Here is a 20,736-nt window from a genome sequence, read left to right as displayed (position 1 = left end):
TTTAATAACCAAATTATTTTTATACATATATACTCAGTTATATGGTATGTGTGTATAACTTAAGGGAACTAGTCACTCAGTCCAAAAAAAAAAAAATAAATTGAAAACATTCAAAATACTATGAGGAAAAAAATACTATGAGAAATTATGTCCATCATTTAATTCAAAACATTTGTCCCACAACAAGCACAACGTGGAAGAGACATGCATCTGTCATTGGTTTTGCATGACTTATGATGTACTGAACTTATTAGCACATCAGTCAGCATGCCATTTATTGAAGGGGAGATACTGTACACTTCTGGTCCTGGAAAAATAGGCATGAAAAAAACAGACAAAAATTCCTTTCCAAATTAAACTTTTCTTCTAGCATGAGAAACAGAAAATATATAAAATAAATAAAATATACCATGTTAATAGGAATCATGTTCAAGGAAAAACTAAAATAGAAAAGAGATTTGGGAGAGTTGAACTTTTAGAGAGTAGCCAACAGTCAAGGTTTCACTAAAAGTGTCATTTAAGTAAATTGCCGAGGAAAGGAGACATGGGGATATCTCTAGGCAAAGGCCTAGGCAGAAGGAACTCTAAGAGCGAAAGCACCAAAGCACATGTGTGCCTTGCAGGTTCAAGGCAGTAAAAAGGCCGAGTGGGAGAGTCTGGGTGGAATGAGGAAGAGTGCAGCAAGAAAGAGGGCAGAACAGTGTTGGAAGGTCAGTCTATGAAGCATCTTGTAGGTAACTACTGTATGTATGGTTTTAATCAGAGGAAGGTTTTGAGCTGTGATCTGATTTATATTTCAACTGGATCATTTCATTTTCTATTGGGAGTAGACTTCGGGGGTAGAGGAATAGAGGGGTAAGGCAAGGGCAGAAGAACCAATATGCAAGCTGCTGCAATAAAGCAGGTAAGAACTGACAGTCACTCAGATTAACATGTGGTGGTGAAACTGGTTAAATGTGGTTGAGTTCTGGATGTATTTTGAAGGTTGGGATGTAAACCTGGTTTACTGACAGCAAAGATGAAGGATGTAGGAAAAAGCAAGAAGTCAAGAAACTCCAAGCTCTTTTACTTAAATGAAAGAATAGAGATACTATTTATTGAGATAAGGAAGACTGTGGGAAGAACAAAATTAAGGAAGAAGATAAGAAGTTACATTTAGGCAGATATGTTAGGTAGAGATGCTCAGTCTGAATATATGAACCTGAAGCTCAGGAGTAGAACATAAATTTGGAAGTTTATCAGTTTATAGATGGAAATTAAAGCTTAAATTGGATGTGATTATCAAGAGAAAGGGAATAAAAAAAGGAGAGGTCAGGTGGACCAAGCCCTTTTCTCCCTTCCACCCCACTCTAGGCTACGCTGCCAAAGCACCAGGTGAGAGGACACTGGGTGTTGGTAGGGCTGAGACTGAGGGGTCAAGAACTTTGCTGCAGCCTTTGAGAACCTGTTATCTGTCTCCATTCACATTGTTTTGGGGCAGGGGGAAGGGGAATAATCTAAGAAGTTGAGATAAAATCCATTTAACATAAAATTGGCCATTTTAAAGTATATAATCCAATAATTTTTAGTATATTCACATATTACACAATCATCACCACTAATTCACTAATTCCAGGACATTTCCATCACTGCCCCCTGTACCTATTTGCTGTCACCAACAATTTTTTTTTAAAAAGATTTATTTATTTATTTATACAAGCACTGGGTACAGTCAGAAGCACAGGAGGGTGAGAGAATTCACCAGAGCCAGAGCGGGAAGCAGAACAGGCAGAAGGACCTAAGTACACTGCTGAGGGGAGCAGCGGGCACGGCAGGAGAGGTCTGAGTGCCATGTGGGACCCTAGCCGGTGGCCGGGGATTGAACCGGCGCTGCAGAGGCTGCGGGCAGCTTCGCAACCCAGTGCTCAACCGCTGTGCCACCAGGGAGGCCCTCACCAACAATTTTTATAGACGTAAAACAAATGAATTTTACTAAAGAAAAATTTACATGCAATAAAATCCATCAGTTTTAAGAGGTGTAGCTTGATAAGCTGATAATACAAACACTTGTATAATCACCATAATAAAAATATAGACTATTTCCATCACCCTCTGAAATATTCTTACTTTTGGAGATGTGAAAGGCAGCAAAGGAAACTGAAAAGGAGCACTAGGACAATGAAAAGGGGACACTGGGGTCTGGAAGCCAAGAGAAAAGAGTGTTTTTTGTTTTTGTTTTTTAAAGATTTATTTATTTATTTTATACAAGAACCAGGGTACAAGCCAGATGCGCAGGAGGGCGAGAGGATTCACCAGAGACAGAGCGGGGAACAGAACAGGCAGACTGATGAAACACACTGCTGAGGGGTGCAGCGGGCGCAATAGGAGAGGCCTGCCGTGCCATGTGGGACCCCCACCGGCCGGCCTGGGATTGAATTGGCGCTGCAGAGGCTGCGGACAGCCTCACAGTGTGGTGTTCAACCACCTGTGCCACCAGGGGAGGCCCGAGAAGAGAGTATCTGAAGGATGAAAAAGTGACCAACTATGTCAAAGCTGATAGAAACAGCTAAATAACTAAAATGATGACTGAGATTCACAGAAGAATTTAACATTATGGAATTAATGGTGACCTTGACAAAAGTAGCTACAATGGAATGGTGAGGGCACAAGCTTAAGTGAAGTGTACTGGGTTCCAGAGGGAGTGGGAGAAGAGTATCTGGAGATAGCAACAAAGGTCAAGTCTTTCAAGAAATTGTGCTGTAAAGTGAAGGGAAAAATGGGGTAGGTGTAGCGTCTGGAAGGATAAATGTTTGGATGCTAAAGGGGTAGATCCAGCAGAAAGGGAAAACAGTGGAGATACAAAAAAGAGGGGGAAAGGTGTTGATCTACAGCCTTAAGTTGCAAGAAGGGGAAAGATCAAGCATATAAGAGGTGGAATTGGCCTTAGATAGGAGCAGGGACTATTATCCAAAATACAGAGGGAAGGCAGCACTTGGGAGCACAATGCAGATATGTGGGAGCCTGGAGGTTCTCTTTAAATTGTTTGTTCTCTCAGTGACATAGAATGGGATATTTGAAACTGAGCTGATGGGGAATGAGAGGATGAGCTGGGGTGTAGGGCAGGACCATTAGAGAAGACGAAGGCAAAGATCCAGGAGACTAGACTATAGGATGGGTTCTCTGTGTGGATATAAAAATCACCAAGAATTAAAATAGGACAAGTAGTATTGGAGAGAGTGACAATGTGCTAGCAATTAAAAGATGAAGAGAATGAGAGGGAGTGACCAAAGGGTCAGGGAACACTACAATCAGGAACAGAGCTGCTGTGGCACAGTCTTGTGATATGAGATTCAAAGATGGGGGTTTTCAGAGAGAAGGGAGGTAAGTGGAAGTAGCAATAAGGTACAAAAAAGACACTATTCCCACTCGAGGCTCAGTGGTAGGGGAAGGGAAAAATGAGTCACTACTTAAGAGGCTATGGGGAAGCAGTGTTTTAAAGAAAGGACAGATATGCTTCAAGTAGAGTAAGAAGGTTGGGAAAAAATCAGAGAAGCTGAGGATATAAGGGATTTTTGCTGATGATTGACCCTCTATCCCAGAAGCTCTATATTTGCTGATGATTGATCCTATATCCCAGAAGCCACAGTGGTACGGTTTATAGACATGTATCTTTTTGGCTTAGCATGTCTCACACTAAATGCACACCTACTACTTCATCTTATGTTAAACCAAAGGAACAGCAATCGATTTTAGAATTGGAGGAAATTCTATGAACATAAGAGACAATTTGTTTCCCATGTGATTGCAGTTCACCATAAATGCTGACTTTCTAACTTTAAACCTCTACCTCTCCCTCAACTGTCTCCTCATGTACATGTGTACACACATGCACACACACACACACGGGCACAATAACCACATAGTGTTTTAATATCATTTTTTTTCTCAGTCTGTACCTTGTAAGGATCCTCAGGATCTACCCAGGCTACGTGAAACATGTGACGAATTTCCTCTGCCAGTCCAATTCTTGCTCCACTGTTGGCTGCTACAAAGATACGTGGGATACCCTCTGCCCTGGCAAGCTCAGAAGCTCTGAGAAACAGCAAATCCTCCTGGGGGCCAAAGGACCCAATTCGGTATGTGATGTCATTGCCAATAACGATGATATCTCGGCCTTCTGGATATTCAGGACTTTTAAGGGTCATTTTCCAAGCTACCATGCCAATCTGCAAAGGTGTAAACAAACAAATACAAGCGTCTTACATGGAGAATTTATTTTCAGGTTCCTTGAAGATATCAGACTGCACCTAGACACAGCCTGTGAAGATATGCCCTGCAATAGAGTCAACCTTCCTGTGGAAAACGAGAGCAAACCTAGCATGCTTCTCTAGATTATGGTGGTAACTGCTGTTTTAGTATGTATTTCACAGCTGTCTCAATTCCTTCTGTAGGGCTTCTCAGAGAAGATGGAAAAAACAGTCCAAGGGCACTCGAGATATGTGTGCCAGAATGCCATGGCACTGGGAATTACATTCAGAACTCTCGCTTTACTACCCTAGCTACTAAGACATCCCAGACTATTTCTATCTTTTGTGAGATCTTTAATCTCTATCTGTTGAGATTCTTTCTAAGAAATCTTCAACACATAAGAGAAGAGCAGAGAGGGGAGTACCTCTCTCACGGGCCCTGAAACTTTTATAATCCTGGGCTCTTACTATCCCCAGCATTTGCTAGGAATGACAACAATATTCTTTGCTGGCTTGCTTCAGCTATTTTCCATTTCTGTGAGACTTTGCTATAGCTCAATATTGCATCCTTGTGAGTGACTCTTGCCTTTTTCTTTCAATACCAGAAAACCAAAGGATGCAAGCATTAATCTCTTCCTGCATTATGATAAATGTAAATCTCTCATCTCTGTTCAGCAGCATCTGATCAGCCACACAAGTAAATGATATTGACGTAAAAGGTAGGGGTGGCATGTCTCTACACCAACCCTCACAGTTCTCTCCTCTTTTAATTCCCTTCTATATGAGAACTAGTCAATTCTTCTACTTGTTTATTCACTAGTTTCATTTCTTTTCTATTCACTCACACCCCAGTTATAGCTGCAGTTTTTCATGTCTGCCTGTTTGTTTCCCTATACCTGGATAAGTAATGTTTTCCCTTTTTTTGTTGTTTCTTTCTGTCATACCCCCCCTCCTTTAAGCCCCCACTACTCACCCCCAAACACAAAGCCTACCAGATGAGCATTCTTGGTCCTGCCTAATGGAGCCCAGCCACATCTGCAGCCTTGGTCCCTCATCCCCAGGCTGCTGCATATCACCTCATTGGGGAGCCGGCCATCAAGAAGGGCCATTAACAGATGTAAATAGCAGCATCCCTGGAAAGCCACATGCATCACCCAGACTCAACCGGGCCAGTGATCATAAGCTCTGAGTACACATTCCTCAATCCAATTGCACATCCACTGTAATCAGGCTGGTTGAAGCATTCCACACAGCTATTTGTGATTCTCAGCATTAAGAAATATATATATATGAAACACCCACAGATAAATATAAGCTATTTAATATATCATACCATTGGCCAAATACAAATCAAAATGGATATAATACAGGAAATACAGGGAAAAAATCCAATCACTTTCTGAGATAAGGAATTACTTTCTCTGCTCATTAAAGACAGAAAGAGGGAGAAACAGATGGTCCAAAAAATAGCACAGAGCAACTCCAAATATCAGGATAATTTTGGGTATAGTTTTTAAGAGGCTGTTTAATATACCTGCTTTCTCATGTGGCCCTTTAACCCCACATCTCTTTTGTTTTTCAAGAAGAAAAGGCTATTTCCTCTAAATGCATTTGTGGTTAGGAAGATTGGGTTTCATACCAAATTTTATGATATATTAACCTTAGCCACCTAGGCCAGAGGCAGCTTAGATATAAGCTCTGAAGAATCTACTTTAGCATTTGCATGCTAATGCAAACACTGTGTATATGTGGCACTGGGCAGGCAAATAATACTCTTATCTTTTGTTATTACCTGGGGACTCAGTGTCACTTGGGCAGTCAGTTCAACAATTGGCCAGGTCATTATGCTTACAATATTGACTTCTAATTAGGTGTCAACACAGCAGCACCAAGAATACACTACTCTTTATCAATATCTTTCCAAAGTGTGTTCCTCATTGACCTTCCCTGCTCCTTTAAAATGGAGACAGCTACCCCAGCCCTAGCATAGCAAGATTCCTTTCTGGAAGAGATTACATTTTTGAGTAAGCATAATGGATAAACAACTAAGAAAGCATCTGTTGCTCAATTTAAATGTCTTTACTAGAGAAATAAAGAATGTACCAGACTGGTGCAAGTGCACTTAGCAGAAACAATATGGAATGATGAACATAAGTTAATAATATAAACAAAAACACTATTGACACCTAAATGCAATGTATATATTGACACCTAAATGAATGGGCTCCTGGAACAGAAAAAGGACATTAATAGGAAAAGTGAAATTCAAAACAAAGTCTGTACCTTACTTGACAGTATCACACCAGCGTTAATCTCTTAGTTTTGATAATTATATCACAAGAAGCTAGGTGAAGCTATCTTTGTAACATTTCTATAAATCTAAAATTGTTTGAAAATAAAGTTTAAAAAATAAATGTCATTACTGTAGGGGAGGAGGAGGGATGGGGTGAGAGGGAGGGAGGAGTACAGGGGATTGTGGTGATGGTGCATGGGTGCCTTGGGGAAGGAAATTCTATGGGGACTCAATCTGAGGGGGTGGGGGGAAGCAAATATTGTCTAAAAAATGTAAAAAATGATGTTAAAATAAAATAAAAAATAAATGTTATGATAAAAATTTTTTTTGGAAGGAAGGAAGTGGGTTGGTGAGGTCATTGTTAGTATTCCATATGAACACTTAGGAAGCGAAGGCTATGAACTATGAACAGCATTTAACAATACCTGTGATGCAAAAAATATGAAAAGTGCATGTATTTGTGAGAGGCAACAATGTGGTGGTAAAGGGCACACAAATTCAGAAGCCAGTTCTTCACAATCAGAATTTAATAGAATCTGACTTTGACAGAATAAGAGATTTTGTTAATTTTCTAGTCATGTAACCTTAGATAAGCAGCTAACCTCTAAGTGCCTCAGTTTCCTCAACAGTAAAATGAGGTAAGAATAGCTAGTGTAGTTCAGTTTGTTGTGAAAATTAAATACATGTTAAAACTTAGAACAGTACCTGGCACATACTAAGTGTACTGGAAATATGAAAAAGCACATACACTTTTTCTCTTTCCAAAAGCATGATGGAAAAAGGAAAACAGATAAAGAAATAGCAAAATAAGATGATGGCTATTTTAAGATGAAGGGATTATTGTTTCCCCCATTTTCCAAATTTTCTTTAATGTGTCTATATTGCATTGATAACTTTTTTGTAAGTTAAAAAAGTGAGAAAAGATTGTGAAATACCTTTTCACTGGATGACAGGTAAACAGGAACTTATTGTTTCCAGCATACATTTGAACACTCCAAAATAATAAAATTTCAAAGGAAAAAAAAATCTTACTGGCCTAATGGATTGCTCATATTTTAGAGCAACTGACTCTAGGTTTTAATCAAAAGATCCTATTTATATAAAATTAGAAAGAAATATAAACATAAGAAAATTAAAAACCAAGACTCACCCCAAAGGGAGAAGGCTAAAAAGAATTGTCACAGTTTGTTAGGGCTATAGTCTCCTTTTTGATAAAAGAAATGCCAGCAATGATGTGGTGGAATATAAACATATGTATATATAGATTTATACAATATTAATATCTCTACCTGAGAAGTAACTGCTTCAGTGTTTTTCTGGTCTGATGGTTAAATACATATTTATACTTTTAAAGTCAATATTTGTACAATAGACAAGAACATTGCCTATCAGTTAAATACATATTTAGGACTGTACCACATGTATTACAAACATGTACTAAAATCGAAAGCTTATATTTATACAGAGACTTTCATCTTGAAGGGGGCTAAAGAGCTTTACAAACATATGTACATAAAAGGACGTTTACACTGATAGGCAGGCAAGGTATCAATTCTCCCACTCCCCTATTTCTTCCAGCAGTCCCGGGTAGAAACACATGGTGTCAACAGATGCAGATCTGTAACAGCTGCAAAGACATGTAACACAATAATCCGCGTTGTGATGCAGTCACCGAGCGAGGGCTGCAACTTGAGAACAGCAGCTGCTCACCTCAGTGTGGAAGCACCACGGCCATTTCCAGCTTCATGTTTTTAAATTCTTCTCTACCAAACCCAACTAATCACTTGACAAAATTGAATTTGATACTGGAAATGGTTTCTGAATGCAAAATACTTTTGGTCTGATGATGAGAACTAGGTTGAAAAGTGTTTCTCCATGCCCTTGTTAAATTTGGACAGAAAAAAAGAAGGGGGTCACAACATCAGGAGAAATGGTTCAAAATATTCTAAGAATATCTCTGTCTCATAGGATTAGGTCATTACTTCAAAAGACAGCTATCTCCCCCACCCCCATTTAATTAGGACACCGTAAGTTTTCCAAATTTCTTTAAATAGATGGGTTGATCTGTATTATACACATGATGGGGATTTTATATTGAAAATTTTGCGTCACTATAAGAAGCACATACCAGTGCGACAACAATCAAGAATGTGACATTCACTGATTTGTCTAAACCCAAATTGCCTTTTACAGTAACTGAAAAATAATGACCGAGGAAAATCCCATCATTGGGTCCCCTTATTTTGGCTTCTTTCTCCCTCCAGTGATTTTATGCAGGTAAAACCTGGTGAAAGTGACACCCCAGGCCTAGGGGCTAAGGTGACCTGAAGAGCTGGAGGGAGCAACGAAAGAGTACATACCCTGAGAGGGTCTTGTGAGAGTGGGTGGGCCTCAGGCCTAATGAGTTTCAGACTCAGGGTTTGTAGCCCTGGCAGTGCTGCCAGCTTTTCCCTTGATCATGCCTCACTGAGACACTCACTAACCAAGTAGTTCTAGGTACTTACTGCCAATTATGTTTTCATTAATGTAGTCATAAATCATTTTTTAAATATTTCAGGGTTTTTTTTTGATAACAGAATAGTCTAGTTAGCAGAGGACTTAGATTCAGGGTTATAAACCTAAAATAATTACCTTAATTATGAAAAACCAAAGATCAAAAGAGTTATTCTGATAAGCTAAGGATAAACAGAATAAATATTTGTTTTTGTTATACAAGTTCTAAGGAAGAAAATATTTCTTTGGGCATAGTCTGATTTGGAATAAAAAGGCGCAAGTGAGGGAGGAGGTAACGGGGAGGGGGAAGCAAGCAGAAGAGAACAGTCTTATTTAACTGTTTTTATGTGGGTAAAATGATTTGTGCCACAGTATTTCCATAAGAAGTGGGACCATTATTTTCCTGTAGAAACACATTTGGTTTGAAAAGTATCACTGGACAGGACGTGAAAATCAAACCGAATGAATTATTCACAACCTCCGATCAGAGGTGATCATTATTTCTGATGCTCCAAACAGTGATTAGGATTCTGCCCTGAGATGTCATTTTCTCGCTGAGTAACACCAGTGATACAGAAAGACATTATCTATCTATCCATATATGTATTTTTTTTCCTCCTGGGAGGACCTTGGTTTAATGTTACTATAACAGATACTAAAAAACATGATAATATTAACATTTATTCTGATGGTGCCCATAAACACCATTAGTCTGACACGAAGTGTCAGCGCTAATCATGACCCAAAATTAACACCAAAATTGACATCAACATTAATTGTACTATCAGTGTGAATAGGATGTGCAAGTGTGCACATGTACACACACATGCACTTTCCAAAGCTACTGTTAATACAAAATAAAACAACATGAAGCTCAACAAAGAAATTTGAAGAGAAAGCTAAGGGGCAAAACAAGAACAAGATTTTATTTTTTAAGGATGTAGGAAGCATCCATCAACTCAAGATATGTTATGGGAAGCAGAAAAGGATTATCTACTTCAGTTGGCTTTCTTATTTCCCATACTTTGGAGTTCAGTTGTAAAAATATCTTTCTATATAGGCTTAAGCACAGGTTACACTGTTCCTGAGAGGTTGAGGCTTCATTTCCATGCTAAAAGTCAAAGGTGAGTTTTTCTGGTAAAGCCTGCAGTAGCAATTGTTCTACTACTGCTAATGCCAGGAGGATGACCACTCAGCAAGCTCTGAGGCAGCAATACAAAGAATTCGAGCATCATAGAGCCAAGACAGACCTGCATCATGAAGACCAGAAAGCTAAGACCCTAGAGAGAAGGAATCTGAACTTGACTTCTTTTACAGACACTAACAAAATGTTATGCCTTCCCCACCCCATTTTGTATATTGTACAGAATATTAAATCTTCATTTTTAGTTATATAGTATCAAAAATATAATTTTAATGTTAGAATCTCATGAAGAAATGTGTATATGTGTATCTTTTTTTTTTTTAAATGTGTATTTTTAAGCCATGAGGCAATATTTACCTTCATTTGTGCATTCAGAAAAATCATGCTGAAAAAATGTCAGTGTCTTTCCATATTGTATTATCTGCTGGATATCATGTTCCATTGGCTGGCGTATGCTCACATAAAAGAGCTGAAAACAATTTTCTTAAGAGCTGAAAAACTCTTTTTTCATGCTTGGATAATTCAAAAATTGCTAAACAAACCTAACTCAACCCTTCTAAAAAGAAATAAAGGGTAAAAAATACCACTTTTCAAGAAAAACATTTCATTCCAGAGGTAATTCTTTGAAAACCAAAGATTAGAAGCAATAATTTTGATCAAGGGAATTACTTTTCCCTATAATATTTATATACATGAAACCACATTAAATATATATATTTAATATATTATAAATACAATAACATAAAATATTTATTATATACATGTATATATATTACATACACACATACACACACAGTACTTTAATAAGCAGGCCAATATTTAAAAAAACATGCAACGGAGCACATACGAGTCAGTGGTATTTGAGGAATGAGGCACATGATTAATTAGTTGATATGGAAATTAACCAAGTTGGCCTACCACAGTTCTAGAAGTCTTGCCCATTAATCATATAAGCGAATGTTGAACTCTGCTACTCCAAGCTACACCTCATCCTCTGGTGTCATCTGTTGCTGTCCTGATGTTCATTATTGCCTCAGTTAGAGCTGTAAAGTTTCTTGACACATATCATATCCCTATTCATAAAATCTTCTATCTTAAGAGGAATGAAAATGCTGCCAAGTATATCATCCTTTTGTTCAAAGGCTGCCTCTAGGACTTCATTTTGAAAGGAACTGAGACACCCTCCAGAAGTGCCGTTTTAGTCGGCCAATGAACGCTTTAGGGTTTTCAAAGTCAATCAAGCTCATTGGGCTTTTGTTTGCTACTAACGAAATGAATAAAATTAACTAATCAACCTGATGAGAAAACTCCAACACCAACAGCAGTCTTTCCGAAGGAATCCTAGGAAAAGTATACGTATCCCAAAAGAAGTGTGTTTGAAATTCATTAGAAGTAATTCTATGGTGGGAAGACTTATCTTTCAAAATTAGCCTTAATATTTTTTTAATGAAGGATTCAATTCTGGTTCTGGGGATCATTTTAGACAAAGACTTATAGCCAAACATGCTCACTTAGAATTAGGGGGAGGGGGAAGAAAAAACATAATAATTCAAAATTAAACTATCTTACCACATATTCCATAACATGTTGTTTTCTACACTTGAAATTTCTATCTTGCTAGGCCTGAAAGGATTTAAAATTGCTTTTTCGAAGTTCTTGGCAAAAATAAGGCAAACACAAATTATGACTGTTTATATGTAATCAGTGGTATGTGCTACTTTTCTGCTGAAGATCTCAAAGAACTTACATTCTCCTATCTTTAGGGATAGATTGGTAGCAAGGACCATTAGTCTCTTTTTATAGCCTGAACAATCAGTTCACTGACTATGGTTCTGTTTTTCAGATCCACTTTTCTCAGGTCTATTTCAGCACTCACCTTCAGCACACTACCATTCGAATAAGCCTCTTCCCAACATATACCTATGAGAATGACATTGACTCAATTTCCACACCAGGAATAAAAAGGTAAACTGATTTTAAAGAATGAAGCAAAAGAACAGTAAGATACACCCAAATTAGCTTCATATTCATGGAGTTATTTGAGGTTAAATTTAGTGAAACAATATATAAAAGTCTAAAAGTCTAATGCTAAACTATAAAAATAATTGCGTTCTGCGTGCATGAGACATGGCCAGCCTTTGCCTTAATCAAGCCCTCAACCACATACACACTTTTTTTTTAACATTTATTCTTATTTTATTTATACAAGAACCAGGGTACAGGCCAGGGAACAGAACAGGCAGAATGACCGAAATACACTGCTGAGGGAAGCAGCAGGCGAGACAGGAGAGGTCTGCTGTGCCATGTGGGTTGCTCTGCGGCCAGGGGGATAGAACCGGCACTGCAAAGGCTGCAGACAGCTTCACAGAGCTGTGCTCAACTGCCTGTGCCACCAGGGAGGCCCTCAACCACATACACACTTTTCCACATTTTCAAAACAGATTCCACTAGAATTTGAGTCCAGGATAACCCAAGCAATTCCTTTGAGCATATGGGAGATGTGAACCAAGTAGGTTAAGACAGAGGGCTGTGGTGGTTTTTCTAAAATAAAAGGTCCTGAGTTAAGAGGCCCAGTTTAAAAACTGTCAAAACAGATCTAAGTTCATTTCTTCCCACCTTTTAGGCTTACATAAGTTTACCAACTTCTTCTCCCTACTCCATTCCCAAATATTTTCCTTATGCTTAAATTATCAATTTCAAAAGATTATAGTAACATGTAAGTGAAAATGAGATTTATTTCAGCTAGTTGTCAGATGCAGGACTACCCATCTTAACACTCTGCCTTAGTTTCCTAAGGTTTGAAATATTTATAATAAAAAAAATTAAAGAGATGCTTATGTCTTGCTGGAAATGGACATAAACATACTGCCAACAATAAAACAAATAATAAATAAGGGTACTGGTGAAGCTGAGCACTTTTAGAACTGAATTCCTAACTCGTACCATCACCACCAGTTTACCTATAAGAACAGAAAACAGAACTGAAACCAAGATAGCACCTAGTGGTGACGGCAGCTGTCATCAAACTTTATTTTATGTTACTTCTCTCCACCCCCTCATACTCTTCTTAAAAGTTTCCTGTAATAACATTAAGAGTCGTGATGTGAGGTTCAACAGATCTCCACCCAAAGATTTAAAACTATAATCGCATATTGCAGGGCTACTAGGTGAAGTCTACTATACCTGCTGACAAAAAGGATGCTACCGGATTTGCCTCACCAAACAGGGCAATTCAAGAGGCTTGTCTGAATGCCAAACTGCTGAGAAGGAAAAATCCTGACACCTAGTGCCCATCTGAAAAAATGAAGCCTTGGAGCCACCTACGAATCTTCAGTGTGATTGGTAACGTGTATGGTGGCAGTGATTATCAAACTGCATTCAATCTGGAGTACACTTTCCTCACAAACAAATTTTAAGGAAAAAAATCAGTACCATGAAGGAATTCTAGTCTCTAATTGCCAAGCCTTTGTGGAGTACATATCCTGAGCCTTATAACTGCTTCTAAATACAGCGTCTTCTCATTTCAGTTTTTCATTATAACCATAGTGATGTGAAAGAATGGATGGGTTCATATTGTTAAAAAGTCCATGTTCTGAAATAGTAAGGAAAACAAAGTCCTCCTTTCTATCCATACTCGAATTTCTATGGAAGTTACCTCTCTTATCATATCTTTCATCATTGCCAATATAGAGATTCACGATCTAGTTCACAGAGCTGTTAAAGGAAATATAAAAAAAGAACACTAATAACTTATTTCAGAACAAACAAGAACACAGTCTTAGGGAGGCGAGTATTTTCTTGGTCCTAACAGACAAAGTTGTTCTTTGTCAAGTTAGTTACAGCCCTGGGCTTGATCTTAGCCTGAGCCTTTTAATAACGAGATTTAGTGTGAAAAGCAGCTACACTGGATTGTGAACTGTTACTCAAAATGTTCCCACCTGCAATTACAGCGTCCACCAAATGATCAAAACAGGTTAGCAGATTGGCAGGAAAATGAAAACAATTCCTCCAAATTCAAGAAGTGGTAAAAGTAGAACCACAGGTTCACTGCACTTCTTCCTATCCATATTCAACAGCACACATTCATCTAACTGTGTATTTACATACAGTGCCCATCACTGTAGCAACATCGCAGCTACAAATGAAGTCAGTTTAGACTATGTTGCGATCGCACTTTCCTCAATTTTCATCTATACTTGATACTATTTAAAAAATCCTAGACAGCCCATCTTTGGAGCTATTTGCAAGGAATGTACTTCTCAGATTTAGCCTACATCTTTTTTATTCCTACTCAAAATTCACACTAAATGCAATGCCATTCAAATCTGACAATGAGAAAAATATGTTCTCTTATACCTTTCATCATGCATAAGGTGGCATTCCTTCAGTTACATCTTTCTTGATGGGTATGGGACAACTATGAAAATAGAAAGGAGAAGGCAGCTAACATGGCATCAGAAAAGCTCTCTTTCTCCTGTTTTTAACATGGGCACCATGTTCAAAATGCGGGTCACATCTCTGCTGAAACAGCCAATATTCTTCCTTAAATGGCACACAAGTTACCTAAAACTAAATGGAACTGAATTGTTCTAAGTTCTGGTCCCATCACCATTTTACCTATTTACTGTCCTGGAAAAAAATAAGGAAGAAAGACCGGTCACCCATGCAGCCTATGGTATGATAAGTGCAGGTTTTCTGCCTTTGATTATGGGGAGAAGCATCTCAATTCATGAGGAAACTCTGCAGGAATCTCTTGTTTTACCTTTATTTCTTATATCCATGTGCTAGCTTTTAAAACCCAGAAACTTCAATCCTTCAAGGTAATGCAATATCACCCACATGATGACCTGGTAGAGCCGTCACCTTTGGAGAACACCACATTATGATGATTTAATGTCTATGTAGCATCAATGCATTTACATTGAGCCTTGGCTCTCAAAACATTAACAGGTCAATTTTTTATTCCTTTTTTAATAAAACTATTTCTCAAGGCTCTGTTCAGATGCCCATTCTCTTTGGGACAGGACAGATTTGCTCCAAATCTCATCAGCATGAGCTCTTTTCTTTCCCCTCACATCATTCTTGGGGTAATATGTAGAGTGCCAGGCTCATGACAAACTTGTCTCTTTGGCCAAAGAAAATTAAACTGCAATAGCTGAAAGTCAACTTGCCTTGATAAAACTGGGCTCAGCATGAGGAAATACATCCTACTGACACCTCGTCATCTCTTAGGCACAGCTGTCCCTCAGAGTTCTGACTGCTGAAACTCCATCTTTAGATTGGTCAGTTTCTCAGTGGACATGCTCCATTGTATGTTCAAGCTTTTGGTAAGCGAGTTTGATACTAATACCCCAGCCTCATTCCTGTCATGCAGCACCCCATAATCTCGCTACAGCCACTGACTGACTTCACCAGCCATCCCGGGCATTAGTCACTAACTGCACACAAAAGAGCATCTGTCTCATTCCTCCCGAGCTCAAAGATTCAGAAACAGCAAGCAAATACTCAGCCTCAATCCTAGTCAATCATGTGAAGGAAAGGAAAAGAGAACAAAGAAAACAAACAACTAAGGAGGGCAAAGAGTAGAAAAAAGAGAAAGTGAGAACTGACAGAAAAGAAAAAAAAATATTTAAATGCTATTGGATTTTTAGATTTGAAGGTATTCAAGCACCAGGTAAAGAAAAACATGTAGTACCTACACCAACTCTACTACTCACAGCTATTGTCCTATGCAGCTATTTGAGATATCCCCCTTTCACCAAGGTTTGTTGGGTCCTAAAGCGTTAAAAAACCTTTAATTTTTTTTATTCGTGTGTGTATGTGTGCATGCGTGTGCGTGTGTGTGGGAGTGTGTGTGCGTGTGTGCGTGTGTGTGTGGTCTGTGGGTACAGAGTCCGTATAATAAGACTATTTGTATTCATACTGGCAGAGTAAACACTACATGTTCATGCCCAGGCAGCTCTGTGCTTGTAATTTCAGCAAGAACAGAGCTCTGTCCCTCTGGGACTTCACTATTCCCTTAGTCTCCATTCGCTCAAACACAGAATGAGAGCAGAGAGAAAGCAGGAGAGAAAGATCATGGCAAGAGGTTTCACACAGCACTGCAGCTAGCTTTTATGTGGCCCAAAATCTCATTTTGTGTTTTAATTACATTAGTTAAAACCGTTTTTCGCTCAGCTCCGTGTTCACAAGGGTGCCTTCCATGTCTGAAGACTACACTGTTCAGCAAATCAGAATTTACATCTAGCACAATGAAGCTTTTCTTAGCTGTTGAGGGGCTCAGTAAGTAGATGTTACACACGGTGGCACAAACCTCTGCTACAACTTTGTGTGTTAATGAGTGTGTATCTACTCAGATCACAATTACATGTGCTCTTCCACCCTAGACTCTGGTCTTTTGCTATGAGTTGAGGCATGACATAAGAGGAGCTCCCCCAAGTCTGACACTCTCCACATGGTCCAATGTGTGTACCCATCTTATTACCAAATCATCCACTTTTTTGGCATCCAATGTTGTACTTACAAAAACAGCCATAGACCTTGGATATACAGTCCTTTTTTGAAAAAAAAAAAAAAAAAAAAAAAAAAGAGACTTCATGAAATAAAAAACCTGCATATTATCTCCAAAGATTCATCCAGCTTATTTATGGTGAATACCCAGGTAAAGATTACTCCTAAGAAATGAGATTTATCTAGGGAGTATATCCAAGGTGGAAATGAAAACATATCTCTTTTTATATTAGGACTATAGTTAAAATCAGGAAGAATCTCAATGTAGGGAGGCAGACATAGGGTATGGGACAGAATATGACTTTATATCAAGAATATATCAGAATATGACTCGAAGGCTAAAAAATGCATTCTTGGATGACTTTCAGAAATGGGTTCTCTGTTACTTTCTTTTATGTCTTTAAACCCCTGGTTCTGATTGAGTCTCTTAAGAAGGCTGTATTTACCATGCTTAACACAGCACCAGATCAAATTATCTGAGCAGGAAAATGTACCCCAAAATGTGTATTAGTATGCCAATAAGTATTCAAATAAGGGAAATTATCAAGCAAACAATAAATGCTTTAATCACAGGAAATTTCAAAATTTCAAACATATCCAAAAATAGAGAAAACAATCTAATAGCTATCATCTAGCTTTAATTAACAACCCATGAGCAATCTTGCTTCATCTATACTCCCATACTCCTCTTGCCCCCATTATTTTGTAGCAAATCCTAGACATGAGACTATTTCATCTATAAATATTTTAACAGATGTGTAACAGAAAATAATACCTTCAAATTAATATTCATTATCACACCTAAAAAATTAACAATACTTTTGACATGTATCTAGTTGGTGTTTTCTCTCTAAAGAATTCTACCACCAAGAATGCTATGATATCCGTGCCACTTGGATCTAAACTACCCCCATGAAGGAGGCACTAGTGGGCACAGAGAGAAGAAAAAGGGGACCAGGGGTTCTACTACTTGCCTCATTTCCTCCTGGAAGCCTGTTCATGTGAACCAGTTGACCTTGATCATCCAACACAAGCTCGGTATACGTCAGCATATCAGAAGGCAGAGGGGGTGATGGAAGGAATGCTTGAGTGGTCATAGACTCCCACAGTTTGATCAGGGACTAGCAGAGGAGAGAAGTTTGACCAATCAGTGACAAGTGGCATTCCAACATGCACAAAAAGAAAATATTTAAAAAATTCAGTCAATCTGGGTTTGCCTTTTCTGTTCCAAGTTTTCTGCTGAGAATCTAAGCATTAGACCAAATTCTACAGCTCTTATTTTCAGTTATAAAAGACTTGTGATTATTTTTCACATCATTTTTTTACATGCCCAAGTCAGGCACTTTTCTAACAACAATGATCTACTGAGTGATCATGAATCAGTACTAGAGCATTAACAAACCCAACAATTACCCAGGAAAATTAAAAAACTAAGTAAGTAGCATAGATCCCCTTAAAAGAAGAAAGAAATGTCTCAGAAAAACTTGGCAATAGATGAATAACGAGGAAGGTGACAGGTCACTCTGTTAACTCTCAGTTTGAAATATTTGGGAAGAGGTGCACTTGGTGGGACGCGACAAAAAAGAAAAAAAAATCCATGAAAGAAAGAATAAAATTTCCTGTAGTGGGTCAGCAAACATCTTCTTTCTAATACCTTTCAGAGCTACAGGCCCAGATATAGGAATTAGTTCACATCTGTAAATGTACAGATCAATTCCGCTCAAATTTGAAAAAAAGAGATAAACCTATCCATTCAAAAACCATTATGAAAAAACAAAATCCTTCTTGAAGTGGGAACTAGTATAGTTCTTTCCTTGCTTGTCTCAAGGCAACATTTAAAGTCAATATGACTCATTCATATCTCCATGTCCCAATCACTGTGTTTATGTCTATTCTATAGGTAGAATTACATAGAATGTGATTCCTAGTTATAGGACTGACACTGGGAAAAAGAACCAACACCCAAGTTTTAGGCTAATGATATCAACAACACTGATGAAGATAGCTATGTTTCAAGAGATATATGACTTGTAAACAAAAGAAATCTTGCATAAAGAAATCTCTTGTATTTGTAAATAATAGAGGAATTACAGGTAGATTTACCACAGCCACACATATTACTTTATTAAAATTCAAATGTGGTAATACTGACAGTATTAGCTTGAAGACTTGGAAAAATCCTATACTCAGATTCTTTAAGGACAAATTTAGTATTCTTTTCATACCTTATTCTTTATCTATTGCATTTTCTGCTGGTGATATACTTTTCTTGCCTTCTATTGATGGAAGAAAAATCTGCAGCATAGAGATGATTCACCATACAGATCAAAGGAATTTATTTTCATATAGAGGATGAGATTCATAATGTCATATTTTCTCATGCTAGTTTTTATTCAGCTATAATAAATCTCCCACAAAAGAACTGATACTTTAAACTGTGTACCATGAGCTCTATATCCATTTGTATATGTTATCTATACTGATTCTCATCATATTAACCTGGGATATCAGCTAGGGACCTGGGTTATCATGGAAAATAGAAAAATGAGAAGTAGTGTTTCACACCTCTTTTTTAATATCCATAATTTGAATATAGATTTAGGAAATATACACATGAACATAATTCCACACGTAGATCACTGTAAACTACTGCCATAGGTACATGGTCTCAGTTTATTCCCTTTCACTAATAAACTTCTAGTCTCAGCATCCCTCCTGCTAATTCATAAACATCTTACATCTGAGTTGGCAGTCACAAAATCCCAAGTAAGATAGAAACACGAATAATGTCAAGATATTTCCTGCCCTTTGGGAGAGTCCCTTCCCAGTCAAAGCTACATCTGATGGAAATTCAGGAAAAACCTTGCCTCCCAGGAATAGGTCAGAGCCCTACAGTGAGTCAACTTTACCTGCCGAAACATCTCTGGGATGTCATATATATACGTTGTCCCTAAGGACTGCGCCTGGAACCTCTTTGATTGAAGTAGGTCTTTGGTCACATATGGAGTGTTGATCAGCATCCCATGTAATGGTCCCTGTTTGTCACCATATGCCTGAAACATAATCTGCAGGAAAAGGAGAATGGCAGGGGATGTAAGAGAGAAAAAAAATCAAATAGGTACTTAGAAGGCTCTTTTTTTCACAAATGTCTTTCTTGAAACACATTTTTGGTGGTTGAGTACCTAACATACAAAAACTCTTAATAATGGGTACTTGGGACTGTCACCTCTCTTCATATTATCCAACACCCAAATAATAGTATGTAACCAACTATAGGCTGCTCTCACTTTCCAATTAGTTGAAGCCAACAAGAAAGGACAGTGTGAATTTCACATCTCAGACAGAATGACAATGCTTGCCCTGTAAAGTAACTTAAATCCCATATATTCAGAAATGAAGCAAGTCAACTAGCCTGTCCAAATGGTCCCAGTATTTAAGTTGAGGAACAACTATGCCCTAAAGAGAATTCTGTTCTTTCCTCAATGGTAGGCCAGCTTAAGACTACTGTATCATTTATGCTTTAGTCTACTTGATTAGAAAGTGTTTCATAAGTATAATTAGCTGTTGCACAAAGGCTTTAAAGATTTCTGCCAGAAGATAATTTTATCCATCTATCTAGTTAGTTCTTGTTAGCCTATAAGATACAACCTATACTAAAATAAAAATATACATATTTAAATTATGTTTCTCCCATTATATTACATCTACAACTAACGAATAGGTTCTGCTATACTTATATCACATAATGAAATCACACCAGTTTTTAATCATTTTAACTCAAATATTTCTAGAAGAGTACTTCATATTCCATATATTTAGTTTTATTTGCTGATGAATATTTATAAGGGATGCCATTATTTCAATTCAATTAATATTTATTTAGTGCACAGAGGTTCTATGTATGACACTAAACTAGGCACCTTATGCATGAATACATAAAACAGATTCCCAACATAATGAATACAAATGAAGACTGGGATATATGGGCATATGTATTTATATTTGTATATCTATTTGGGCCTACGATATATATATAGTTAATTGTATTATTCAATGAACATATTTGTGGA

General features: G+C 37.8%; 1 protein-coding gene across 9 annotated transcripts in view; it reads right to left on the bottom strand.

Moving 5' to 3' along the window:
- ACACA (acetyl-CoA carboxylase alpha) overlaps positions 1 to 20,736 on the bottom strand; it is a 262,049-nt gene that overhangs the window by 64,099 nt on the left and 177,214 nt on the right. For 8 of the 9 annotated variants that reach the window (XM_054688839.1, XM_054688841.1, XM_037495224.2 and 5 more), the window contains 3 exons: positions 19,576 to 19,731; positions 17,641 to 17,787; positions 3,936 to 4,205 (listed from right to left, as the gene is read on the bottom strand). In XM_054688839.1, coding sequence (XP_054544814.1) covers positions 3,936 to 4,205; positions 17,641 to 17,787; positions 19,576 to 19,731 — 573 coding nt within the window. Of the gene's footprint in view, positions 1 to 3,935; positions 4,206 to 17,640; positions 17,788 to 18,891; positions 18,962 to 19,575; positions 19,732 to 20,736 lie in introns of those variants that run through there. The other variant, XM_054688844.1, reaches the window with a different exon arrangement.

This window comes from Talpa occidentalis, unplaced genomic scaffold (assembly GCF_014898055.3).
Source record: "Talpa occidentalis isolate TD23 unplaced genomic scaffold, MPIMG_talOcc4v2.1 talOcc4.7, whole genome shotgun sequence".
In the NCBI taxonomy this organism is placed as follows: Eukaryota; Metazoa; Chordata; class Mammalia; order Eulipotyphla; family Talpidae; genus Talpa; species Talpa occidentalis.
Note: the sequence above shows the minus strand (reverse complement) of the source record. Positions and strands in the feature narration are given on the sequence as shown.